This window comes from Centroberyx gerrardi, chromosome 18 (genome assembly GCF_048128805.1).
Source record: "Centroberyx gerrardi isolate f3 chromosome 18, fCenGer3.hap1.cur.20231027, whole genome shotgun sequence".
Lineage (NCBI taxonomy): Eukaryota > Metazoa > Chordata > Actinopteri > Beryciformes > Berycidae > Centroberyx > Centroberyx gerrardi.
In genome coordinates this window covers 14,899,957-14,927,180 of record NC_136014.1, presented here as the reverse complement: position 1 = coordinate 14,927,180, position 27,224 = coordinate 14,899,957, and the positions used below count along the sequence as shown (strand labels likewise).

At 43.6% G+C, this 27,224-nt stretch overlaps 2 protein-coding genes across 2 annotated transcripts; one reads left to right on the top strand and one right to left on the bottom strand.

The window, feature by feature from the left end:
* The first annotated feature begins 82 nt into the window (after positions 1-82).
* LOC139916067 (inactive serine protease 35-like) lies at positions 83-2,603 on the top strand. The gene is made up of 2 exons (XM_071904888.2): positions 83-197; positions 1,160-2,603. The coding sequence occupies exon 2, from the start codon at positions 1,164-1,166 to the stop codon at positions 2,601-2,603; it is 1,440 nt and encodes a 479-aa protein (XP_071760989.2). The 5' UTR covers positions 83-197; positions 1,160-1,163.
* Positions 2,604-5,126: 2,523 nt separating this feature from the next.
* On the bottom strand, positions 5,127-26,658 carry LOC139917922 (clathrin coat assembly protein AP180-like). Its single transcript, XM_071907190.2, has 23 exons — positions 26,529-26,658; positions 19,685-19,827; positions 18,995-19,070; positions 17,990-18,092; positions 17,561-17,654; positions 17,337-17,448; positions 17,132-17,238; positions 16,935-16,976; positions 16,351-16,424; positions 15,967-15,972; positions 15,289-15,301; positions 15,061-15,179; positions 14,509-14,582; positions 14,330-14,344; positions 13,512-13,682; positions 12,355-12,450; positions 10,828-10,902; positions 9,491-9,562; positions 7,198-7,284; positions 6,903-6,964; positions 5,653-5,736; positions 5,325-5,435; positions 5,127-5,145 (listed from the first exon to the last, which is right to left on the bottom strand). The coding sequence occupies exons 1-22, from the start codon at positions 26,656-26,658 to the stop codon at positions 5,349-5,351; spliced, it is 1,842 nt and encodes a 613-aa protein (XP_071763291.2). The 3' UTR covers positions 5,127-5,145; positions 5,325-5,348.
* Between the last annotated feature and the right edge of the window lie 566 nt (positions 26,659-27,224).

Genomic DNA, 27,224 nt, shown 5'->3' with positions numbered 1-27,224 from the left:
TCTTTTTCTGCATCACAGTGGGACAGAGATTTCTATGAGGATCTTGCACACAGCGTTTCCTTGCGCTCCTGTTTTTTGGAGCCCAGGCAATGATGGGACCGGGTCTGCTGCAAGTCGTTTGGATAGAGTGGCTCTTTTAATAGTCAGTGCGAAAATATTTACTGGGAGCTGTTCTGGTGTTTTTTGAATGTTTGCAGGTAGGAATATTTTTGACTTTCTTTTATGTAGTGCCAATTTACGCATGGAGTGACAATGTCTCAAAATAAAATGACATTTACTTTCATCATTATCTTTCTTCTTAATCGTCATGAAATTCTTGATATTATTTTTCGACTATACTATTTGTTCATATAGCGTGGGTTGGACGTAGGACTTTCCCACTGGTTAACTGCTTCTTTATAAGAAGTAATTGCTTTCGTGGTCCATGTAGACTGTAGACTAATATCAGTCTTAGTCGTGTAACTAAATGATAGTAAAAGCACTGCATTGAAATCACTGCATTTGAAATGACTATTAACTCAATTGCAAACACCTCAGGTCGATTGTAAATGAAATAGTTTAGAGACACAACTGACACTTGCCCACTCAGTTTATTATTGCATCAGTGTAGCCTAGTAGCAATTGAGCTTGTGCGCCCTCTCCTGGCTATATTATGCAGCATTCAGGCTATAAGTAGAGTTTTGGGGAAACATGCATAGGTCTCTCTCTCTCTCTCTCTCTCTCTCTCTCTCTCTCTCTCTCTCTCTCTCTCTCTCTCTCTCTCTCTCTCTCTCTCTCTCTCACCATGGCTAACATGGCTGGTAGTAGCCTAAGTAGTCAGTGAGATTATCTTACATCCAGTAACTGAACTGACATTGTAGATACTGATTTAATTCATCTTTTCTCACTCATAATTGTGAGACTCACAATATTTTATTGCATTAAATTTCATGTAGCCGTAATAGTGTTAGAATAGTGGAAAACAGTGAATTGACAGACAGAAGTTCGTTTGAACTAAGAATAATCTGACGTGTACAAGACCTCTTAGTCAGTGTGTTTCAGAGGGTAAAGGTATAATTTCTCTATAAATTCAGGACTAACATCTTAATGGAATTCTACTCTAACCCTAAATTTCTCTCTCTCTCTCTCTCTCTCTCTCTCTCTCTCTCTCTCTCTTCAGTGGGATGGGCCCCAAACACTTGCTGTGTCTGCTGCTCTGTGTGGCTGCCCTGGGAGTTTCTGGGGTCCGCAGTGAGGATGAAGTGTACAGCTGGTCCAGGCTGAGCCTCCCAGTGCTACTGGACAGACACACAGAGCTTTTAAACACCCCTACGTTCGGAGGGCAGGAAGAGGATGAGGAGGGAGGAGGAACAAAGAGACTGTGTGGGATTGAGTGTCAAAGCGCCCTACCACCTATGGACCAGACTGAGCAAGAAAGGATTCTGGGATATGAGACGATGTACGAGAATGGCACACGCACGCAGACGGAGGTCACGTTGCAGGGCTTTAACAAGACGTCTCCGCGTCCGCCTGCCCACACACCAACACGCCCCCGCAGGAAACGCCAAGTTTACGGTATGGATGGACGCTTTGTGATCTCTGACTTGCAGTTCACCACCAACTACCCGTTCTCTACTGCAGTCCGCCTCTCCACAGGCTGCTCCGGAGTCCTGGTATCCCCAAAACATGTGCTAACGGCAGCCCACTGCATCCACGATGGAACGGACTACCTAGGAGGCGTCAGAAAGCTTAAAGTGGGGGTGCTACAGCTCAAGACTAAAAGAGGAAGAGGGGGAAGGAAGAGAGGAGGGCGGCGGAGAGGTGGGAGGAGAGGAGAGGGGGAGACAGGTGAGGAGAAAAGAAAGGAACAGATGGTGGAGGAAGGTGAGGAGCAGAATAGAATAGATGGAGATCTGGTGAGAGGGAGAAAGGGGGGGAAAGGCAGGAGGCGGAGAGGAAGGAAAGAGGGTGAGGAGGGAGCAGCTGACCAGGGAAACATAGATGAGGTAGAGAGCGAAGGGGGTAAACAGAAAAGGCCCAGGCTCAACCGCGTACGACGCAGCGCTGAACCCAAAAAGCAGCCCGTTTTCCGTTGGACGAGGGTTAAACAAACCCACATCCCTAAAGGCTGGATCCACACCGAGAGCTCTGCCAACCCTGTTGCCCCCGACTATGATTATGCCCTTCTGGAGCTGAAACGACCCGTCAAACAAAAGCACATGGAGCTCGGGGTGGCGCCCTCTATGAAGCACCTGTCGCGGATCCACTTCTCAGGCTATGACACTGACAAAGGCCTGCTGGATGGGCATGGAGATGAGAAAGTAGTCTACCGCTTTTGTTCAGTGACAAAGGAGTCGGACGATCTGATGTACCAGCACTGTGATGCGCAGCAGGGCGCGACAGGTGCAGGTGTCTACATTCGTCTGAGACAAGAAATGGGAGGCGCAGGCAGAAAAGGGAAGTGGCAGAGGAAAGTGATTGGGGTATTCTCAGGGCATCGGTGGGTGGAGGTGGAAGGTGGTGAGCAGAGGGACTTTAATGTCGCAGTGAGGATCACACCGCCCAAATATGCCCAGATCTGCCACTGGATCCATGGAGATCCCAGTCTGTGTAAAGAGGCTTGAGATGGAGAATCAATGGATCTACAAGAGACCTGCAAAAAGATCTGGACGCACATTCAAAAAGTAGGCTATTGTAGATCAGGAGTGCTGATCTGAGACCAGCTTACCTCTTCAGTCACAGTATAGTTTGTCAGGCCATATCAGCACACCTGTGATCCAAGATTGCTACACTAATGCTTGGCGTTATGAATCTGAGGCCTTGTCAGCCTGTTCATTTATCCCTACAGTGAATCTGATCAGAGCTGCAAAGCCATGTGAATGAATCATATATAAGCAGAACGAAAGGATGAGATGGAGAGCAAATACTGTAAACAATCAAAAATTGCTCACAAACATTACATGGTATCTTTATTTTACTCTGGCACAAGTTAAGTACTTGAATCTGGTTTGAGTATTCATGTTGAGAGAAATTAGTTATCATCACTTATAAACTCCACAGTGCTGACAGTCTTTCTCTGGAAGACCTAACAAATTATATCATTCTTGAAATCGTAATTATCTTAAGTGACAGACAAATAGCATATTTTTTGCTCATGTGTCAGTTTCACGCTTAGTGTTTGCCTTATTTGCTACTAGATAGCAGGTATGCTGATAGTGCACGTAAGTATAATTGGTGCTAGATCTGTCAAGCTCTGTTGGTGCTCACTCTCTTGATGTTTAAGGAAATATAACTGAAAGGGACACTGTATCTACACAACATGTATATGTATGGATGTCATTTGCAAAATTGTTCTCTCTGACGTCTCAATATTTTCTGAATTTTAAAAGCTTTTAGCATATCATTTCACAAATAATTAAGGGTAGCTTGTGTTGCAATTTTGTATTGATTATTGATCTTTGGTAATGTTCATGTCACAAACTCATTTTAATGATAGCAAATAAAAATGTTGAATTTTCAAAACAAACTATCACAATTAGCTGACACAACCAGAACAGAGATAAGTGATGAGTCGTGAGGGTTGTTTGGATCAGTGTATTTGTATTTTATTGCATCTCATTTGGACTCACATGCAGGTGGGGTGGGGGAGGGGGAGGGGACGATGCCATCCATTATAACCCAAAAACAACACAGCCTTCATATGAATACTTAGCAAACATTATTTACCCACATTCTTTTTTTTTGTTTTATGTGTCATCTTGATCGTCTTTATTTTCTTTCAACACTTTGTAATGCCACAATGGATTAAGATACAGTCACTTTGGAAATAAACAACACACGGAACATCCAGCGTATATTTGAGTGCTTTACAGTGAGAGAGTCCCCAAGACTTCCAACGAGAGTACATGAACAGCTGTACTGACCACTGCTTCACAACAACCTTAGGAGGACTGAGGTCACATTCCAGTTACATCCACAAATTTCTCCTTGTCTCTTTCATTCCCACCGATAGGTTAACAAGCTGAACATTCACACGTTGTCAAATGTCTACGTTGTGTGGAGAACGAGACAAGGGAAGGAGCTCTTTGAGAGTATTGGAATGCATCCCAGAGCGACCTCATGTTGCATGCTATGATGCAGTATCACTCCACACCAGCAGAGAGCAACAGTAAACACTCGGGGGGCTAAGTTTCCATTCAATACTGCCTCTGAATACAGCTTGAGAGATATGTACAAAGGAGGCGGGACCATTTTGAATCCTGTTTGCATTTTTGTCCACCATATAGTTTGTCGACATAACTAAAAATATATGATACATTTTTCTTTCAAAATAAAGATTAAAGAAAATATGTATAATCTATCATCAAAATATTCTAAAATGCATATGTCAATTTGAACACAGTCCACAAATTTTTGCATGTATCACACAATCCCTAAAAAAGATAAAATAAAAATGAACATTGAACTGAACACAAAGTGGAAGGTACCATATGATTTGATCCATGATAAACCCAGATTTGCGGTGCTAGTTGGAGACTTAAGAATTTTCAAAGTTACACTTTGATTCAGAACTGTTCTCAAAAAAGTTGAAATAGACGGGTGGGAGGATGGATGGTCAAGCGGATAGAAGTACAACCAAGTTTTTAATGACATAAACATAGCTCAGCATTAGTTCGGACAGCAGGGGTAGAAGAGTGGGTGGGGATTGGCCAGTGAGGTTTACACACACCGAACACAGTCCACATTTAACAACACAGTCCTCGTCTGGGAAATGCGCAAAGAAACCAACATATATCCACCATTCCAAGTCAGCTGATACGCAGAAATCCAGAACGAATCTAAATACACGTTAATTTTTTTTTTTAAAAGTTCATTTTTTCCTCATAGTATATTAAGTAAAGGTTAACACTGAAGTACACGCACACTCACACACACATAAACGGAATTTTGTTTTCTGTATCTAGGGTTCACATTCACGGTTGTGCTACAACATTAGATAGGGAGGGCGAGGTTTTCGAGGGGCTGCGGTCGGTAGGAAGTCGGAGGGGGGCAAAGATCGTAGAGTTGATGGCTGATTGGCTGAGGGGCTGGGGGGCATGACTGAGGGGAGGCAGGAGGGAAGTGCACACATCCACATCCACAGAGCTCCAGACACAACGACAACCTCTGGATGGGAGAGAGAGAGAGAGAGACAGAGAGAGGAAAAAATTAATTAATTAATTAAACTCGATTAACACAATTCAGATCAACAGAATGTTCACTTACTACTCAAAAGGTGATGTCTATATAACAAGACAGACAGAGACAGAGATTCTTAAAGGGAGACCAGGGGACAACACACCTACCTTAGGGCTTACGGGTCAGTCAGTCTACATGAAGTCTTTAATGTTGAGGTCATCCAGAGCGTTCCTGGGAGGTGGGGGCCTCCTGGGGCTCTGGGACACCCCCGGAGATATCTGCAGACACAATCTACTCTTAGCACTCACACTCCTTTTGTAAGAGCAGACCTTTCTTTTGGGGTATGGGTGTCTGTGCCATGAGTGTGTGTGTCTGTGTGTATTTGTATAATCCATCTACACATGAGTGTGTGTGTGTATGTCAGGGTTGGGGCCATTCATGAATTGAATTGAGAATGCAGTGTGTGTGTGTGTGTGTGTGTGTCTTTCATGTTACCGGTGCTCCAGGGTTCGCTCCAGCAGCAGGGAAGCCTGGCCTAACCATGGGCATCATGGGAGCTCCAGCGCCTGGCGCCCCGGGCTTTCACAGGGACAAACAGAAAAGAAACGTAGACACAGTAAGGCACAATCTTGGCCGTCTGAAGTGTGTGTGGGCCACCTAAAGGGGTCATTGGCCATCTTAGGTGTTCCTAATGTACCTGGACCAATGGTCTGGGACTGGTGGTCTTACCATGCTGAAGCTGGGGTAAGACCCCATAAAAGGAGGGACCCCCGTGGGTATGGTCTAAAGGTGTGGAGGGGGAGGGAGAGGAGGAGTTGGGATGTTACTACACTACATATAACACAGGCACAGGCACTGCAACAGAGCACACACATACACATCAATGGCCACATACAAAACTAGAAATGACGCACAAAAGGTGTAACACACAAAATCGTGGTGAAGACAAACAGACATGGACATTAAAACATGACACACGACAAGCAAAGGAAAAACCACAACACAGCACAGCAACAGCCCTAACTTAACCTATGAATTCAGATATCCTTGATTTGCTCATGCATTAGTATTTACAGAGCAAGGGGTAAGCTTTCCGCAGGTAGCCCACTTCAGATGGGAGTGTCAAAGGTGTGGTGTTGCTCTGTGTGAAATCTCATCTAAATCTGTTGTTGCCAAAGTAACAATTGATATATCCTTAAGAAGCAACTGTGTAAATGGAGAGGGAGAATTTCAGTATCAGGGGGCGAATCAGGTGGCTTGCATGGACTGTATCAGGCTTAAAACTGTATGTAAAGATAAAGGGAAGAAGTTGTTTCCAAGCAACAGCTTCTTAATTTAGCAATAACTTTTGCCACTTCATCACTCTCCAGTACGTATTCCAGAAAAATACAAAAAAATGTAAATCCTTTAAAATAGTCCGCAGCCTGAAACTTACATTTCTGCCCTAAGTTTTTGTAATTTCCTGAACATTTAAAACACTGGATGTGCCTTAGCTAGTAGTAACACAGTCAAAGGCGGGGGTTTTATGAGATGTGTCATTTTAATAACATCCAACGACTTGTGTCACTGGGATATGACACATCCCGGTTCCTTGCTGCTCTGCCACACCTCTCAGCTTCCTAGCTCTATGACTGGACCTGCACCCTGGAGAGCCGGATGGGGGCAATGCGTGTGATTGGCTCCATGCCCTGCCTGCCACTGCCATGCGGCTCCACTCCATGCTATAAGACACAGACAACATTTACCATGGGAGCACCCCAACTGGGGGGAGCTACCTGAGGAGCCGCTGGGGTTCCCATCGAAAGATCTGTGTGAGAGAGAGAGAGGGAGAGGGAGAGGGAGAGAGAGAGAGAGAGAGTCTGTGAATTCACTGTTTTCCATTATTCTAATAGACGCAATTATGACTAGACTTAATTAAAACAATTGTGAGTCTCACAATTTTATGAATGAGAAATTAGATCAGTGGTAAATTAATGTTAAATCAGTATCTACACTATCAGTTCAGTTACTGGATGTAAACGAATCTGAATGACTACTTACTGCCAGCCATGTTAGCCATGGTGGCGTCAAGGTCTCCCGCCTGGGGGGTTACAGCAGGCTTCATCACATCCCCTAGTCCATCAAACACTACAGGAGGGAGAGGAGAAGAAGCAGAGAGAGGGAGAAAGAGAGGAAAGGAGAGGGGGGGGGGGGGGGGGGAGAGAGAAGGAGAGGTTAGCATCCTCCAACACCAGCAATCCTCACTTTCACCAGAACTGAGTAGCAGACCTCCTTACTACTGGGGATTACCATGACAACCAATAGATATCTCCATGACAACAGAGAGCAGAGAGGAGCATTGGAATTCACGCTAGAGAGGACAGTAATTTAATAATCAAATATAGTAAAATAGCAATTATCGGAGGTATTATAGCTGAGTTTCAGGAGCAGGACCACACCTCAATTCCACCTCTCCCTGTCATTTACCTATAAAAGCCGACCTGCCCTAGATACCTGCCTGCTCTCGTCCTGCCATGCCCCTCCCTCCCTCCCTCTTTGGTCTCTCTCTCTCTCTCTATCACAGAGTTCCCATGGGGGATCCGTTGTCCCAGGAGCTACGGCGGCTCCTTTGCCAGCACCTTCCCCAAACCGCAGTTCAGACGTCATCGCACTCCGTCAAGACATTCCAACTTTACCATCGTGATCATGTTCTGTCATTAAATGTCCTCAAATTACATTCAGTTGATGGTGTGGTCCTTGGCTCATGAATAGTAAAATATGGTGAAAGAACAAAATGATTAAAAACTATTACGATATATTCAAATCATGATGAACATTTGTGTCATTTTATTACAGAATCTGCATAATTACAGACTGTGTAAGATAACAGTAGTTTGACACCAAGCTATTCAGCCATATCTGCTACGGGAGACATCTGTCAGGTCAGCTACTTACTACAATGTTAATTTGCAATGTGGGCAGGGAAAATAAGAACTACTACAACTCTAAAAAATATGCATGTGGGATAAATATAAACTTGAATTTGTTTTATGTGACATACACAGTATTTTCTGCAAAAATACTGTGTCTTACTATCTTATCTATCTTACTATCTTACCATACTCAGTGTCAATATAAAATGCTCAGTGCTTAAAATTTTCAAGTTAATGATTTTGAATTGATTTTAAATGTTACTATATGTATGTGACTGCTGCACAAATTGTGATGAGGGCAAAAGCACTGCAGCTCAGATGAGGCTAAGCTAACTGCTAAAGAAGCATTAAATTGTAGTGCTACTTCTCGCACACTTCCTAACCATCAGGCATCTGGTGGAAGGGACAGTGCAGCTGAGCTTGCACCACTGCAATGCAGCAGTGCACTGTGGGAAATTAGCGTGTTAAAGAGCCAGGAAACTCACCCAATCAAATGGCACGAAGCAAGCAATGAGCCAGCCCAAGAGCCAGATGGAGAGAGAGTGAGAGAGAGAGAGGGAGAGAGGAAGGTGAAATGCACAGGATGCCAGAGAGAGGGAAAAATGCAATGAGGTTTTAAAGGAGCGGGTGAAAATCAGACCATTAGAGGATATCGTGTGAATGAAAGAAATACAGAAACAGAGAGATGGAAGGAAAGGAGAGTTAAGCCTTAAAGCAGTAGTATTTGCAGACCATCAGTTACATAACATGAAGACCAATGACAGGGAAGATGACCAGGGAACACAGGTGAGCAGGCCAATGTTGCCACGGTAACACAGTTACCACGGTTACCAAGTTGCGCAGTGAAGAAAGGTGGGAAACATTGGAGGAATCCCCGCAAGACCACAGCAACACTATGAGCGTGTGGCGATCCAGTGATGATGCCAACATGACCATATATGGACACAGTTACAATCCATAGGACTCTGGAAGTGATTGTACTTGGATATTCAGTATGTGATGGTCACTCAGAAACAGGCTACAACCAAGCACAAATTACACACACAAGGTCACTGTACAAAGAAAGTGAATTCTGTGTTTGGTGTGTGAATGAGTGAATGAATGAAGTATACAGTAGAATAGCTAACCATTTCATTCACCATATTCACAGTTAATAGAAACTGCTATTTATAGATTTCACTGCCACAAAACAACCATCTTGGTAGGCAAACCACAGGTGTAGTAGTAGTAATCAAATGGAATTGATGTTAATTAGTAGTAATGCACCCGATTACAGTGACTATGTTACAGTTACAGTACAATGTGTTTCAATGCAATGGAAGTCTGTCAGTGTCTCTGGAATGTCGACAGCATGTTGGTGTGCCTTCCATTGCAGGCGTGCTATGCATGCAGGGTGTAGCTGCACATTTCAGGAGTATTACCTGACATTAGTTCAGCTCCAGGGGCAGCAGGGGCAGCAGGAGCAGCGGATGGGGCATCTCCTCCAGCGGGCTCTGCCAGGTCAACCCAACACATACCAAACCATACCATGGCAAGCCAAAGTGGGCCAAGCCATTCCCATCGCAGCATGAGGGCAAAGAAGGGGTAAGAGTCAGCCTTCGGCTCCACACTGGGAATGCCAAACAAACAGCGTAGTGTTAAAGAGGAACGCATGAAAGTATAAACATGCAATCACATATGCTTTAACACAAACCGGGAAACATGGCGTTTAGCGTTTAGAACACACACTCGTAATCATAACGCCATACTCACAGCACTCGCATACAAAAAGCAGTCAGAGTAAAGCACACACACACAAATGCATGTGTGTACATATACAAACACACACACTTATTTTTAACAAGTGGACACAGACCAGTAAGCGTCCTTATCCTAATATGCTGTAGCAAGTTTGCAACACGACACTAACGTAGAAAAAAAATTACAAAACTCCAGGTCTAAGGTCATAGCTTGTGCTACATCCTAAAATTCATGAATAATTATTTCAACATAACTCTCATACCCTCAACTGACCAAGCTTAGCCTCGGGTATCTGCCCACAGAGAATGCAACTCCCATTTTACAAGATATCTATGAGTTATTCAATTAACAATACAGGATGTTGGAACTAATGCATATGAAACGTACAGTCTCAACAAACCCAGAGGTAGTCATGACTGTTATGAAGCCCTGATGACTTGAATGAAAATGACCCAAAAAAACATATCAATTGATTGATTTGATTTCCTTCACAGATTCAGCTCCTCCCTCTTTGAAGAAACGCTTTCAGGAAGAGGAGAGATAGAGCGAGGGCGGTTAGTTTTGTGAGTTACCCACCACCAAACAGGTTCATGATGGCTCCAGTGTCCATTTTGGGTGGGGGTGCGGAGGAGAGGAGGGGGGCGGGGGAGGAGAACATGTCCGCTGGGGAGGGCAAGGTGGAGATGGTGTTAGAACACACACACACACACACACACACACACACACACATATAGCTGTTAATGCAGTTTCATTGTAATGCCCATTTAATGCAAATGCAGTGCACGAAGATCATGCTGGAATGGGAAAGAGGTAAGAGTGCTTTAGTAAATGTTTTGGGGAGAGGGGAGGAGAGAGGAGGCGCAGCTGAATAGCCTGTGGCTGACCCATAGGAGAATCAATCTCAATTCCTTTTTTCTTCACTGATCAAGGCCAAGGACAAAGCTGACAGACAGAGACGGGAGGAAAGGATATGAGAGACGAGAGTAAGAAAGAGGACAGAAGGGGTGGGATTGGGTACCTGCTGCAAACAAGTCAACACTGGGAGCGGGAGCTGCATTGGTGAAGCTCGTATCTGGCATGGAATCAAAGAGATCTACAAACACATGCAGACGCAGAGACACAAACATTAAAATGCTCAGACACTAGAAAATGGTGATGAAAGTCGATTCCGTTCAAAGTCACATCTGGAGAATCAAAGGCAGAAAGAGAGAAGTGAACAGGGAGCAGCCAGGCTAAAAATGAAAGAGAACCATCAATATGTGCACATTAGCCTGATGAAGTAAGAGAGACGGATGAAAAAGACTACCAGAGAGAGGAGTGAGGGAAAAAGAGACTTAGCAAGTCAAGAGAGGACAAAAAAAAGTTGAGGAGAGGAGAGGAGAGGAGAGGAGAGGAGAGGAGAGGAGAGGAGAGGAGAGGAGGACAAACAACATCAGGTTGGAGGACTATGAGACAATGTAAGCACTCTGTCAAGATGTCACTCAATATGGAAAACAACTGAAGGAAGCAAGATTAAGAACAAACCACACACTGTCTTTTAACGTTTACCACTGAAAAGATCTGTTGCAGGGCTGGAGGCGTTGGGGGGCATGGGTGCTGAAATGGTTGCGGCGGTGGTGATGGTGTTGGATGTGGAGGTGAAGAGCGGTGAGGGGGAGGGGGAGGGTGGGGGCACCACAGAGCTAAAGCAGGCGTCCAGCGCGCCGCCCGTGTTATTCTCCACCGGCATCATGGAGAACAGGTCTAGACCGGCAGACGCCACGCTGGAGCTACCGTCCGAGGGGGCAAAGGGGTCTTTTGGGGTGGAGGGGTGGAGGGGTGGAGGGGTGGAGGGGCGGAGGGGTGGAGAGGTGAGGAAGGGATGTAACACATGGAGAGGAAGAGGAATGTTAGACAGTGACTATAATATAACACAGAATACACATACATGTTTCATACAGTGAGGATGAATATACTGCTGTAATGAATAATGGAGGAGGAAAGAATGAAAAAGTATAGGGAGGATTAATAGAAGGAGATAAGATGCAGAGCTCCCATACACTCCAGTTCTCTATAAGCATCAGTCCAAAACTCATGATTAGTGCGTATACAGTACATCAAAATACCAAAGAAGAAAAATGTTATCACCGCTGAAAAAAACAACAGAACACCTCAACTGTAACCCTCAGGAAGGCTCCACAATCCATAAAAACCTCTAAACTGCAGCTAAAACCAGACAATCGCTACAGGCAACCTTCTACATGACAAGTGCAACAGATCCTTGTCACACCAAAAGCCAACAACTGACAAGAAAAAGCATCACCATCAGTCTCCATGGCAACAATAATAGCTCTGTCCAGACACCAGCAGCAACAACTAGGGAATCTACACGCCTGCTGTCCCTGAACATAGCCTCGATATCAAGCCTGATGAAAATAATAATATCGATAAACTCAAGGATAAATGCACACGCACACAAACGCGCATACACAAAATACATTGCCTATAAGCTATTATACAAACGATGCTCATTCTCACACACACACACACAGTTTCAGTCACCCACCAGCTCCAGTGTTGGTGGCTGGGGTGGGTGTAGTGGCCGCCCCGCCGTCAGCTGCTGCAGCGGCCTCAGTGGCAGGAGCAGATGCTCCAAATGCATCTGAGGTTCACACACAAACCCCAGCATTGTGCAGGCCGAGGACAGAGAAACAGAGAGAGAGGAGAAGAAGAAACAGAGACAGACAGATGAAGGAACAGAAAGAGAATGCGAGAGAAAAGGAGAGTCAAGAAAGAGGATGAGGGAAAGAGAACATCAGGAAAATGAAGATCAGTAGAGAGCATTTGAATAGGAAACGGAGCAACGGACACTCACTGTATTCAACTTATTCTACTTTTAAACAGTATAATTTGTTTTGAGTACCCTTGCATGGAAAAACTACAACACTGATTTATGGCATGGATGATTGACAGGTGAATCGACAAATGGGAACACAGACAGGAGGCACAGCGGCAAGGTTTTATCTACAAAGGGCAGGGTTAAATCTACAGTTCAACTAAAAAGCAGTAGCACTACATGTGTTGCAGCTGTCGTTTGTAGCTGTAGCAATGTGACAGGGTTTGATAGAATTGCTTTTCACTGAGGTCAAAGAAAAGCATGGCTGCCTATCAAACAAGACGCATGTGAAAATGTCTGCAGCAATATGTTTATGTGCAAGCCAAGGGTGAGTGTGTGGGCTGTACATAATTACATAATGCATAAATGTGTGAGAGCATGAGTATGCAGAGTATTTGTAGAGGATATTGTGTGTACATGTGCGTGTGTGTGTGTGCGTGTGTGTGTGTGTGTGTGTGTGTGTGTGTGTGTAAGAGAGAGAAAATTATAGTGTGTGTTTCTGTATATCGTCAGCGTCCTGCAAGGTCTTTTTTTTTAGGTAAGTGACAGGTGAAATTGCTCTACAATTGAAAATATTGATGCATATTGATGATAAGTATTGTTGCATCAATAGGAAATAAAAGCTTCTTCTACTTGACTGTAGAACATTTTATGATGATATAACTTTGCTTGCAGGATACAGACAATACATGTGATTATCAGCAAGATTGTGCCTACATGTGTGTGTGAGCATGCAGTGGTTTGTGCTATCGTATCGTGTGATGGGTTTTAGGGTTGAGCTCTCCAGAGTAATTCTTTCATAGAGAATTCTCCGGAAGCCCACTGACCTCCCAACAGATCCATATTGGCGGCGCCAGGGGAGGTGGCGGCTGCTGTGCTAGTGGGAGGGGCTAGAGAGACTCCAGGTTCTGCCGCTGCAGGAGTGGGCGTTGCTGCTGCAGAGGAGGGGGCGGGCTCTGCCGTGAGGGTGGGTTCAGATAGCAAGGAATCGCCCATTTCTGCGAGTACCAACGGGGAATTCGAAATCCCCAAATTAAGGTACCAAAGTAAACCCCAAAAGAGTAACCAAAATAACCAATTAAGCCACCATTATAAACAAATCAATGTAGAAAAGCAAGCCAAAAGAGATCCAATTCAAATCAAATCCAATTAAAATATTTGGGAATTGACCGACAAAAGAAAAAATCCAAATTTGAATCAAATCAAAGTAGCAAAATTACCCAGCATCATCCATTAGTAACCAACAAATAAAAATCAACCAAAACAGCCCCCATAGTAAACCAAAAAACAAACAACGGAGTATGTGGAGGGAGGGGGGAGAGAAAGCAGAGAGAAACAAAGAGAGACTACTCAGACTAAGACCAGAGAGAACAGCACTATGAGACAAACAGGGAGGCGACCAAGTGGCATTGGTGCATTATAGTCTATCTGAAGGGTCATTGTGCACTAAAACATTGACGTTGAGTCCAGGTCACCTTGATTTCAGTCCAGGAAAAAAGAGTTTCTTGGGAGAAAAAGCCAGTGGCATCTTAAGTCACTCTTTCCAGCTCCTAAACTGCAATCAAGGTAACCTGGAGGATGGCTTAAGACTAGGCTGGACTAGACTAGAGCTTAAAGGCAAAGGGAATTGTAGGGTAACACTCACCGGACCCAAGAAGGTCTGAAGGCAATAGGGGAAACAAATTTTATTCAATTTAATTCAAGAGTATCAACCTCAGTTAAAAACACTGCCGATATAATTGTAACTTTACCCACGAAAAATTTAAAGCTGATTCCCAAAATGGGCTATTATATAACTGAAGTACTAGTTAATATTAAACTTACCTCCCCAAGACGTGGGGGCTGCTGACGGTACTGAGGGACCTGAGGAGGAGAGTGGATCCAGGTCCAACAAAGAACTGCAGAGAAAGTGAGAGTGTTTCAGAGTGTGAGAGAGACAGAGCGAGAGAGAGAGAGAGAGAGAGAGAGAGAGAGAGAGAGAGAGAGAGAGAACAAAGCTCATTCCACCGCCGTCTTGACTTCCACAACATTTTTATCTAAATAAATTTCCGTTTTGCTGCTGTCTATCAACGACTGATATAACGCAATAGCGATTCAACCTTCTTCCAGTTCATGAAAGCTTTTACATTTGCTACATTCGCTGTTCTAAACATCCGGTATAGCAGCTAGGTCTCTCCAGGGAAAAATCCTCTAGAGCACAGAAAGTGATGCGATTTAAGTAACTGAAAGCAGCAACAGCAGTTTATTTGGAACAAACAGAAGAAGAACTGGGTAGTTATCATGAGCAATAGTACTGAGTAAGAGTCTTTGTCCACGAAACAAACTGCAATTTCTTTTTCACAGTAATTGACAAAAAAGCAACAAAAACAAACTCACTCTTCAGCTGGCTCGGCGGCAGCGGCAGCAGCCTCGCCGGGCGGAGGCTGCAGTGTGGGAACAGCGTTTGAAGATTTGGCTGGAGTTGAGGTTGGAGACACGTTGTTTGTAGGAGACCCCTGGTAGATAGACAGGGAGACCCCTTTTAGTGGCTCATCGCTCACAAATGAGAGGATAAAAGAAACATTCTGATAAAAATGACAAAACTATTTTGTATGTGTATCTCACCTTTGTTGGAGACCTGAAAGACAGGAAGAGTAGAAGGAATAATGAGTGTCTTTGTTAAGAATGTGTAGATCCACCTGATACTGATTGACAAGTGTTTGATGGGTCTACAGAAAAGATCTACAGAGCCAATATTCCAGAAATCAAATACATTTCCACGACAGATTGCATCACATGTGATCATATGAAGAGTTAATTTCCAAAACAATATATATATATTTTGGTATACACGGTATGGACAATAACTACTTCTCTTTAAAAAGTACCATCAAATGTTCTCACTTTGAAAGAGCTGGTGTCACTTTTTTCAAATGGCGGATATCTCATTTTGGAACAAAACCCTTCATATATTGATTCACATTATGTGTCAGCATGTGATAATACATATGTGGTGATATAATTAATACCACATATGGTTGCATATAAACACATGTGTCTCGCATAGTCCACATATGCAATCACATCTGCACACGCATTTCCACATGTAGACCTTGTTACGGTGTATAACGGTCATCTTGCGTTAACCAAAAACGCTATTATCACATCAATGCTATTCACATGGGGATCACATGTGAATTTGGTGTAACTTTACCTGGAGGGAAATTACTCAACAAACCACTTCATCTGAATACATCTACATCTGAGAAGTTAGTCAACTCCAAACAAAACAAATATGCTCACCCTTCACTGGTGATTCCAAATGAACATAAAGGGGGGATAAGAAGAGAGGAAGGGTTAAAGGAAATTATGGAAAGATAGTACAGTTGAGTTTGGAGCACACCTGCTGGGAGAAACTTGAACGTAGGGCCTGTTTCTATCCGCTAGTCTCTCGGTTCCTTGAGCTTCTTAATGATAATTCATGAAAAGAAGAGATGCACAGGGAGTTTCCCAGGTCTACATCAGTTAGTCTCAACGTCAATTACTTTTTTTTTTGTTTTGTGATCCGAGCACTTGTATTTTGGCTACCACACAAAGTAGCTCATGGAGGTATTGTGTGTGATCATACTGTGTTTGAACAGCAGTCAAACACAAAATTAAAAGGAAGGCTATTAAAAAATCTCTTACCCCTTCTTTCCACCCTTCACATCCTCCAGACTGTTCATGTGCGTCTCCAGAGACTCCAGGATACTGCTGGGAGCCTGAGGAAGAGAAGAAACAACAGTAATCACTAAATAATCCTTCCCTGAATTGTGTTGTCAGGCTGAGCATTACGTTCACGCCAACACTTCAATTATCACAGCAGCACTGCCAGTCAGAAAAAGTGGTAAAGCATCAAGAGAGACAGAGTTTTTGAAAAATCTCACTGCAATATCCACACGCATGTACACGCACGATAAACGTGTCTGTCGGTTGAATAAGCCCGTAACGTATGATCAACATGCCAACACTCCATCCTGCAAGCAGGCACTCTGCCAGGCCACCCAGCGTTTCTATGGTTACCGAGTTCTCGCGAGGTTTAAAGATACAGTCTTCGTCGTCTGAGTCTGCTAGATCCGCCACTACACCCGGGTGGAGACACTGGCAGGGAGATTATGTTGGGTGAGACATCTGTGCTTGTGTGTGTGTGTGTGTGTGTGTGTGTGTGTGTGTCCCAATCCTTCCAGGAAACAAGTTAAAAATGAGAAGCACTACAAGTGGTGGGGACTTACATAGTTGATGTCAGGAATGTCATTTTTGTCAACTCCAACTGTCTGTTGAAGGAAAGAGAGGCAAAATGAAGCATTACTACACTACACAATACCACTGTGCAATACAATGTCACTACGGGAATATGTATGTATGTATTACACCCCAACAAAGTTATGTAGGTATTCCCCAGAAGGTCATGTTGAATGCTGTTGAATACCTCAGCCAGCTTCATGAATTCTCCGATCTTGGTCACCCTGGTCAGGAACCTCTTGTAGATCTCCAAGGCCTCCTTACAATCACTCTTTTTCATCTTGAAGTATTTCTCTACACACATCATAAAGAACAAGAGGCTTACGGATGCTCACTGATGAGAAAATCTGTGTTCTGCGGCCTAGAGCTTTTTGTCTGCAATAATCTCTCACCTAATAGGTTGATGATGCCGTCATTGTAGGATGCAAACAGTTTGACCAGGTCCTTGAAGAGAAGCATGAATGCAGCATTGATGATCCCATTGTTCAGCTCCTTGGGATGGACCTGAGAGAGAAAGGAGAGAGATGAGCCAGTTTGTAGAACCCAAGGAAAAGCTCACTCCTGTGACGTTACACGGTAAAATATGGGTTTCAATATAAGCCAAAGTTGAACTCACATCAAACTCCAGGAGTGTGTCAATCTGAGTCTGCAGGACGGGCATGCCTTTCAACAGCTTCTCAGTGGTCATGGTCCTCATCACACCCTCAGCACTGGATACAACAAAGGGAGCATTAGACGGGCCTCGGGGAAAAGTCATGGGATTGGGGTGTTTAATGGCATGAGGTAAGTGAAAATAAAAAAGTGGCATTAGGTGAAACTGGCTGAGTTGGACTGCTGCATGACGAGGGCTTCAGGGATGATTTGGGCATTAGTGTCATGAAGTGTGGAATTCCTTTTGAATGGCATCATGGATTACGAGGAGGGGTACCAGGAAGCTAAGGTCCCGGTGATAACTGGATTAGGCAGGTCTATAACAGTGGGAAGGAGAGTTGTAAAGGGGAGGGGCCTATGAACACAACCTCTATGAACACAATGACTGACGCACCCCTTCTTGACTTTGGTGAAGTCAAAAGCCATCTGGCGGTAGGCGAAGGCCTTCTCGTTCAGGTATCGTCCATACCGTCTGATGAATGTAGACATGTCATAGCCTGAGGAGAATCAACAGTATGTCAGAGAGTGATCAGAACTTGGCATAACAGTAGAAAACAAAGCAATAATTGGACTGTAACATCTGGTGTGCCTGTCAACACCTAACTGATAGAAAGAGTTTAAGTTATAAGACATTATTTGATAGGCCAAATACAGCAATCAGAACTACATGTTGGACAGTTGACTAATATGAAATTTAACTGAGCAGATTAAAATGTGCAAATTTGGCATTTGTGGTAACCACTGTCCATCAATTTTAAACTGCCTTAGTAGACACAGTCCCTAACCTTGTCTCAACATGTAGTCTAAATGTCATTATATACTAGCAAAATGTTCATAGAAAAAAAGGTCATAGATTCATTTTTCTCATACAGCCGACTGAGCATGCCATTTTTGCTCAATGACTTTAACTTACAAATATATCTCATTGGATGAACACACAAACATAAAAAAGACTAGACAAACACAACACATGGATGTGGGATGTAAAAAATATACAAGTAATATAAGGAGTGCCCTAGTTTTAGAAAAAGACTGCATTAAGACAAAAAAAATGCATAGGGGACAAGGAAATGCCACCATCTGTTTGCGTGCATGTGTGTGTGTGTGTCGACATGGTGTGTGTTGTATATATATATACAATTACATGTGTGTCTGACCATGTCCAGTCGCTCCTGTAATTTGTGTCATTTCCTCTATATGCCAGATGGCCCTGTTTGTGTTCATCTCTTCCTGTTTCTCTCTACCTTGCCAGAGACTCAGACAGAGTAATGTGCCGATGTTCTCATCTGGAAGACTGTCAGTCTGTATACATCCACACATTCATGCACATATACACAGAAACACACACACACACACACAATGACGCACACATCGAGTTTTCATACTCGGGCGTTCTTACCGTGAGAGCCGGTTTTGTCAATAAAGTTGCTGAGGTTGAACAAGGAGGTCCTGGAGGCCAAGTACTGAATGAACCTCTGCGGGAAAGAGAAAAACACAGGGTCACAAAACAGTCTTGTACCTATCAGTTGCACTGGAGGAAACAATTCAATTAGAAATGAAGCCGAAACACTAGAAAAAAAATAAGAAAGTAAGAAATAAGGACCTGTGAATTAACACTAGCCCTGCTGTACTTTTTCAACAATATTTCATTCTGCATATAGCAGTTCCTGCAGGTCTGATTCCATGGATGGCTGCTCATGCACCGCACCGCAATGGGACTAATTCCATTTATTGGAAAAACTGTAGTCAAAGCCCCTAAAACCTCAGATCTCCTTTTTGCCTTTTGTCGTTGACCCATAATTGACTCTACTCTCTCTGTGACACAGCCAGTCTATTTCAGCACCACAGACCACAACCCTCACTGCACCCAGAGGACTAATTCCATTTCTCTTAAGTGAAAACCTCCCGAGTTTGTCTCCCACACTGATCTGACAGCGGCAAAATATGTTAGAGAGACATGATCCTGACAACTAGAGCAGGACGCACATCCAAACAAAGCATTTGGAACATATTGGGTGGTAATTTGGCAAACATCCGTCATAATCATTGTTTATCCCAAAGAAGACACATATTAAAATAGCCCACTAACCTCATTGCCGTGGACACACATGTGATGAGTGGTGACAAGGGCCTTGAAGACGACCACCCAGCTAGCGTTGGTGGCCCTCTCAAACAGCGTGTCAGCCATCTGAGGGATGTTCACGTTGGTGGCATTGGTGGCTGACACCAGATCTGCAACACATTCACAGGTTGGTTAGATCAGTCTGAATTAATTGCTGCTCTCTATTGCTTGCTAATCAGCGAAATTTCATATTATGCTGCATGTATGAGGAATGTCTCCTTTGATTGGAAGCATAGTGTCTGGATTTGTTTATATATAGCTATAGATTATTGTATTATTTAAATGAGTCCTGTAAATGTTAAGGCTTCCTCCGTAGAGCAAACTACACCCATGAGAATATTAAACCAGAGGGAAGACCTAATCTAGACTTGACATCTAGGATTCAGGGCACGCATACACACATGTGCACGAGCACACACATCCGCTTATGCGCCAAGACACACGCATACACACCCACGCTGAGAGTGCAGAGAGAAAATATTGCTTTGTCATCCCCCCTCCCTGGATGCCAGTTAGACACTCAGACAGGCAGGCAGGCAGGGTTCACAGGGGACTTGACTCACAGATCACCATCTTCTTCTCTTTTTTTTTAACAATATATTTATTGCCATTTAATTCAAATTGACAAAGCCAAGCAACACACCAATAAACACATGAAGAAAAGGGGGAGAAGTAGCAAAAACCATACCTGTAAAACACTTTAACCCTCTACATACAGCTCAGAAGCTGGAGAATTAAAATAAACTGTAAACCACCTTCATCCCCTCTTGAAAAAGTATTTCTATCTCACTTTTTAACAATTACCAAAGAAGAATCGTCTCAAGTCCAGACCATCAATACAAGGTTTAAACTCTTGCAGTATAAGTGGAATATGCATACATATATAACTCTTTCTCTGTTACATTGCTTTGACAGTAATAATATGGATAAAGGTGTAGAGAGCAATTCAGAGATTGGTATGCTGAGTGTAACACATAGGATTTCTCAGATTATTTCATCTGAAACCCCTCTCTATGCCCACACTTATATATACTTGGACTATTTCCTGAAGAGCACAGGCTTTCAAACAGGAAAAAATGGTTACTTTTAGCATTATCCAGGTCAATAATGCCATTGCTACTCTGTGGAAAATGAAAGAAACACCATCGGTTAGCCAACGGCTAAAAATCCTCTCTCATAGCTTGGCAGTGGAGAAACTGACATTCACTATCAAAGGAAAGTCAGAGCTCTTGTTTGAAATCTTTATTTTTTTTATAGTTTATGGAGGACGAGCCATTGAGAACAATTTTGTGGACTGCATGTACTGTAACACAGATCTTTATTAACTTCTTATTTATCTATATGTATATACAATGCTCTACCTCTTTCTTTTATTCATTTATTTTTCTGAGGAGAGGGGTTATTATAGGTTATCGTTTTTTTCTCTCTTTTTTTGTTGAATCATTGGGTTGTTGGGTTGTTTTAGTGCTCATTTCCCTTTTCTTCATGTGTTTATTGTTGTGTCGCTTTGTGGCTTTGTCAGACCACCATCTTCACAGTGAATATTCCCCTCATTCCTCAGAGGCATAGAGCGACAGAGAGCGAGAGAGAGAGAGATAGGAAGAGAGAGAGAGAGACAGATGGCCAGAGACAGATATACAAAGACAGAGAGAGAGTGAGAGGGGGAGTTTTGGCAGAGGAACCGCATAGGAGAGAAAGTAGCACTTAGAAATAGGAGGGATGACACAAGACATATTTCAGCTGATGTATATAGCTAAATGTTTGCCAAGTCTGCAGTAGACTGGAGGCCGTAATGCTCTAGGAATAGAGACACACAATAAGGCTGGAAATAGATATACTGTATACTGTATGTATAGAAGGGTGATTTGGCTCAAATTTATGTGGGCACTGCTGATCTGTGAATCAGAATAACCATTTATTTTGCTTAGAAATACATACTGATAGAAATAAATATTTGAAATCTAAAAAATCGCATACGTAGGCAGTTTATAGTTCTTCTATTGCCGCTCATCCCTCAGACATTGATGGCCAAACAAGAGGGGCAAAATTGAGTGTAGCGGTACAGAGTGCCACAGAGGAGTGCAGCACATATTGGCAGGCACCCCAGATAATGGAAGGAAGGCCGTTACATCGATCAGGCCTTGGCCTTGCCTCAAGTACAGATAGGTACCAAACTGCTGCTGTCAAAAATACAGCAAGGTAATGAGGGAGGGAAAGGAGCAGGCGGGAAGAGAAAGAGGAAGAGACTCAGTGGGGAGTCGATCGAGGAAGAGAAGTGCCAATGTGGACATGAGAGAGAGAGAGAGAGAGAGAGAGAGAGAATTGGAGAGACGAGGAAGCGAGAAAGGGAGGAGAAGGGAATGCTGGGAAGCTGTTCAAGGTCATAAGCAGGGTGTCAGGCCGGAGAGGGAGGGGGGTTGGGGTGTTCGGGGGTTGTCAACAGATTATTACTAATCACACCGGTCAGGGGTCTTCTGTGGTGGAGATCTCAGTGCCCATCCCCCTGCAGTACACACACACACACACACACACCTCTCTTGAAACAAATCACTCCTAGTATTTTATACCATGTTCACATCCCCATTATCAGCTTTTGTCACCAGTTGTAGCGAGTGTTGCTGACGTCAGTGAGTGTACTATAAACGATTTTGGTACATTTAATTATCACTCTAGCACATCCTGGAATGGTAATAGACTGCTGCTTCCAGTGAAAATCCAACCTGCAAATCAAAATGGTAAATGACAAAAAAAAAATAATAATCTATAGAATGTGTTTTGTTTTTGTCTGTTTTTAAGTTAATAGGGCAATCACTGATATTTTGGATCTATTTGGAACAAATCGTATTCAAATCCCTCTGTAGAGCTTGACCAGATGGTAAAAACCACACTGTAATTCTGATGACTGATGTCTTTATATTCCACGAGAGGGGGAGTGACAGCATCCTGTTTCGACTATGCCTCCTGCTTGTGTTTAGATATGGTTCGTTAGAGCTGAAAGGGAGGGGGCTTGAGGAAGCAGCAGTGCACAATGCTCTCTCTCTCTCTATCTCTCTCTCTCTCTCTCTCTGTCTCCCCTATAACCATTTTCATTTTTCTTTTATTGGCAAATTTTCTGTCTCTTGCAAATCTTTGATCGTTTCAGTCCTCCGTCTATCCTCTGTCTTTGTCTTTCCTCTCTGTTCGCTCCTCTTCATTTAGCCTCCCTTCTCAGTGAAATGGCTGAAGATGACACCCCCTGCGGCCTTTTCAAATCACACGCACCCACACACACACACACACACACACACACACACACACACACACACACACACACGAAGACTGTCCACAGTGGCTGAAATGTGATTACATAATATTATCATGTAACTGGCATATCTACAAGTTAGAATTCATGCTAGCACCATACACACACACACACACACACAGCCATCTACAGTTATTCTCTCAGGTTTTCAGCTCATAATACCTAATAATAACTGTGTAGGTAGTTCTCCTATCATATCTGTTTACTTGCGTGCAATGCTTTACAAAATGGGCCATGGCATAGGCTATAATGCTTGCTGTTGTGGTGGCTCTATTATTACCTGACACAAACACACACTGACACACAAGTGGTGTGTGTGTGTGTGTGTGTGTGTGTGTGCGTGTGTGTCTTATGAGGATTGGCTGAGCTAAATAAAGACTCTTACAGTAATCCACAGTAGTCAGGAGAGCTCTAAGAATGAACTATGTGGTCCCTACTAGACAACTGTATAAATGTGTGTGTGTGTGTGTGTGTGTGGGTGTGGGTGTGTGTGTGTGTGTGTGTGTGTGTGTGTGTGTGTGTTTTCCAAGTCAGTCTCTGAGTCTATGTTCTATGATTGTGTCTTCAGTTACCAACTAGACTCTAAGGTTAGAGTGACAAGAATAGGTCAGATTAAACCAGCCAGAAGTAAGAGCAGGCCTGCCTGTTCACACACATGTACACACACACACACATGCACACACACATATGCACACACAGACACACACACAGACACACACACAACAAGTGGATGCACAGTCTAGAGGTCATGTGACACACCTACTACACATGCTTATGGTCATGTACAGCACTTTGTTGTACCGTTCAGCACATTACAGTATGCTAGTCATTTACTAACACTTTAAAAACAGTATTTCCGTTTCTACACCTACACTATGTTTTCAAAATGATCTCAGTGGCATCTGAACCCATTGCCTTTGGTGTTAAGAGCGTTGTGCTCATTCAGCTGAACTCGCATGGACCATATGCTCTCTTGAAATTTGTAACACATGCCCTCCTGCGTCCTTTTCACCAAATCTACTGTGTCTATATATATGATAGAGTGAGCATGCATATCAAATTCAATGGAGCATGTTTTACTACCAATAGAGAGAAATAACCAAAACGCCGCTGTGTTTTTCGTGGTGCAAAGAATCAAACCCAGCTGGGAAATCAAAAGTCCATAAAGAAAAATGGTTCCTGCATATACATATTTTACTTCTGGTTGGCGTTTGCATCAAAAGGCATTTCTCAAGGCAAGCACACCTGTGATCGTGACACACTTTCACTTTACACACACCACCACCCATTGCTACTCTAGTCTGCTCGACACTTACAACTGTGAGACTTTTGAAAAGGATCTAGTGTATTTTTATGAGCAGGTACATTTTGCCACCTACAATAAGAAGACAATAATTTGTCTTTAAAAAACACACTAGAATAGATGTTCAGTCAACTAACTACAATGAAAAACCACCGAAATGATAACGCATTCAGAAATATTTATCTCAGTATTTCACTTGGCGCAAAGGAAACACATTTCATTACCATTTTGTCTATACACTCTAGAAATGACAGTCCTGTCATTTTCCCTCTGCCTTCCCGCAATCTCTTCTGTCATTACAGTGTCATCCCCTGACACTCTTGTCAGCCCGTTACCATGGCAACCACACTGCACCCCCCCCTCCCCCCCTGCACCCCTTAAGGGTCACAGATTGTGTCACTGTGACAAAGGCAACCAGAACGCCCTCAAATAAATCTATCATCCAAGAAATCAAAGATGTTGAAAGGTTGTCAATTAATTGGCTCTGGATGCAGAAGCTGTGTAAGGCAAAATGGGATATATTGTATATTGAATGTAGCTTGGATGGCCTACACTGGTACTTTTCAGTGATAAAAAACGGCTTCACTATCCTTGCAGAGTCTAGGGAGGGTAAATCACTATGTTATATCTCCATATGTCTATTGATTCTTCTAACCTGTTTGTTCTTATTTGTGGCTTCGACTATATCAAGACATACAATATTGATTACTAGCTTCTCCTTCTTATCCTCTGTTGGTTTGAGTCGAATGTTTTGCAGTTTTGAGGTTTGGAATTTCCTCCTGGGCCTGAGCGCCCTGCCAAGATACCAGTGGAAGAGAAACACAGTGGCCTATATACTTGAAGCTTGCTGAATTGCCCTGGAAATGGATACAGCATAACCCCACACACATTCACCCAGCAAGAAGACAACATCGCCCATATGTCTAGAAAGCTTGTTGAATCACCCTGGAGATGGATGAAGTGTGTGACTATCCCTGAATGGTAATGGTAACAAGAGGTCAACACTACATGTAGCGGCAATGTTGTCCTTGTGGTTGGAGAAGAAAGTCATGACTTCGACCAGACTGATGGTTAAACTGTTCTGCTGATGTGTCGCTCTACAACTAGTTCTCAGTCACACACACAAACACACACACACACACACAGATAAACACATGGTACAACAGAGAGAGAGGAAGCAGTGGTCTCTAGCCCATTCTAGCATTAGCATTGTCACCTTTGGCTGTGTAAATAATGCAAGGCAGTCATTGGCTGATTAATAAATTATTCAGCAGGGGAGCGGATCACACGATATAAGGTCCTAGTCCAAGACACAGGACCAGACCTGCCCAGCGACCACACACACACACAGACACAGACACAGACACAGACACACATAGAGCCAATCAGACCGTCATCTGTATGCAGCGCCACGCCATGCTTTGGTCTGACTCAGTATCTGTGGTAGATGACAGTGATTAATAATGATTTGTCATAAGGCGGCCCAGGCTGTCATCGCAAAATGTGTTAATAAAGCTGTGAGGTTTGATAGTTTTATTCAGTCATGATGCTGCAGCTCTATAGGGAGAGCATGAAATAACGAATGGGCAAAATAGGGCTTGGATAGGTCTGTAGCTGTCTTGGTTGCGTGTATAAAGGTAATGTCCAGACAGCAGCCATGCTGGGATTTTACATTTGAGTGAAAGTGTGCACATGTGCGCATGCGCATGCGCATGCTAACATCCATCAGTCCCTGAAAACTACCCTGATGATAAGGCCCCAGTGTGGAGTTAAGGAAAATGGGTGTGGAAGAGGGCAGGGAAGGGAAAATGAAATGGGTCTGCACTTGTTGTGTGGATGACCTGTCAGTCCGTCTTAAATTATGACCTTCTCTCTCTCTCTCTCTCTCTCTCTCTCTCTCTCTCTCTCTCTCCAGTCTCTGTGGGTTACCATCATATTGACTGGAGGCTGACACAAAGGGTCACCAGAGGGGTCATCACCATGGCTACATCAATTTATTATGGCACCACACCCATTTATAAGAAAAGGGAATTAAGTGATGACGGGTAATAATAATATCATAGCTCCTATTGATTGTAACCACTCATCCATCCGTTATGATGTGCATGTGTGCGCGCGTGCGTGCAAGCAAGGTTGTATTGTAGCCTATATGTGGTGTGTGAGGCCTGATAGCCTAGGCAGGAAAGAGGAAGAAGGGGCACACTTACACTCCAGGTGCTTTTTCTTGGGCGCCATCACTTCATGAGTGGTGGCTTTGCAGACAGCCCGGGCCATATCTGATCCCGTTAGCTGGTATTGCGCAGCGGCAATGCGATCCGTGAGCGTTTGCCCCGACATTTTCTCTCCGTGGAATCGACCACCTCAGGAATGTATTTCACCAGGGGACGGCGGAAAAAAAAGACCAAAAACCCAGTGGCTTCCCAGTGGTTCAGTCAGCGGATCCGGTGCTTTCCTCTTCCCCAATTGATAGGCCTGTGACCTTCTGTGTGGGCGGAAAAAACAAACAAAATGAGCTCAAATGACTGAATAAATATTATTTTTCGCATCAAATCATTCGGTCACGTTGATATTATGCGCTGTGACATGGGTAGACTTACGCAAGGTTGTGAATTCCCCTCGGCTCGTCCCGTTATGGCTACGACCGTTCAGTTCAGCACCTTGGACAGCTAAAGCCACTCGGTTATGTAACACTCCGCTGGCAATAAAACCTATTTTCTCGCTCCACAGTAATTATAAAGAATCTGGCGAGTGAAAAATGCAAGCGCAAGCGAGCTCCTCTAATCGTCCAGCAAAATACTTATGGAAAATTGTCGAATCTAAATCAACAATCCATTGGTCGGTCAAATATCCCGTCTAGAGGGGACATCAGGTTTGACTGCCTTTTCCCCACGTCAACGCATGAA

What these genes read in the sequence shown, in the direction of transcription:
- LOC139917922 (XM_071907190.2), bottom strand. Translation starts at nt 26,658, where the DNA reads ATGTCGGGGCAAACGCTCACGGATCGCATTGCCGCTGCGCAATACCAG. An exon ending in ACACACTCCTGGAGTTTGAT is followed by an intron (nt 17,449 to 17,560) that starts GTGAGTTCAACT and finishes TTTCTCTCTCAG; the next exon opens with GTCCATCCCAAGGAGCTGAA. An exon ending in ACATTCCTGACATCAACTAT is followed by an intron (nt 16,425 to 16,934) that starts GTAAGTCCCCAC and finishes TCTCTTCCTCAG; the next exon opens with GCTCCCAGCAGTATCCTGGA.
- LOC139916067 (XM_071904888.2), top strand. Translation starts at nt 1,164, where the DNA reads ATGGGCCCCAAACACTTGCTGTGTCTGCTGCTCTGTGTGGCTGCCCTG.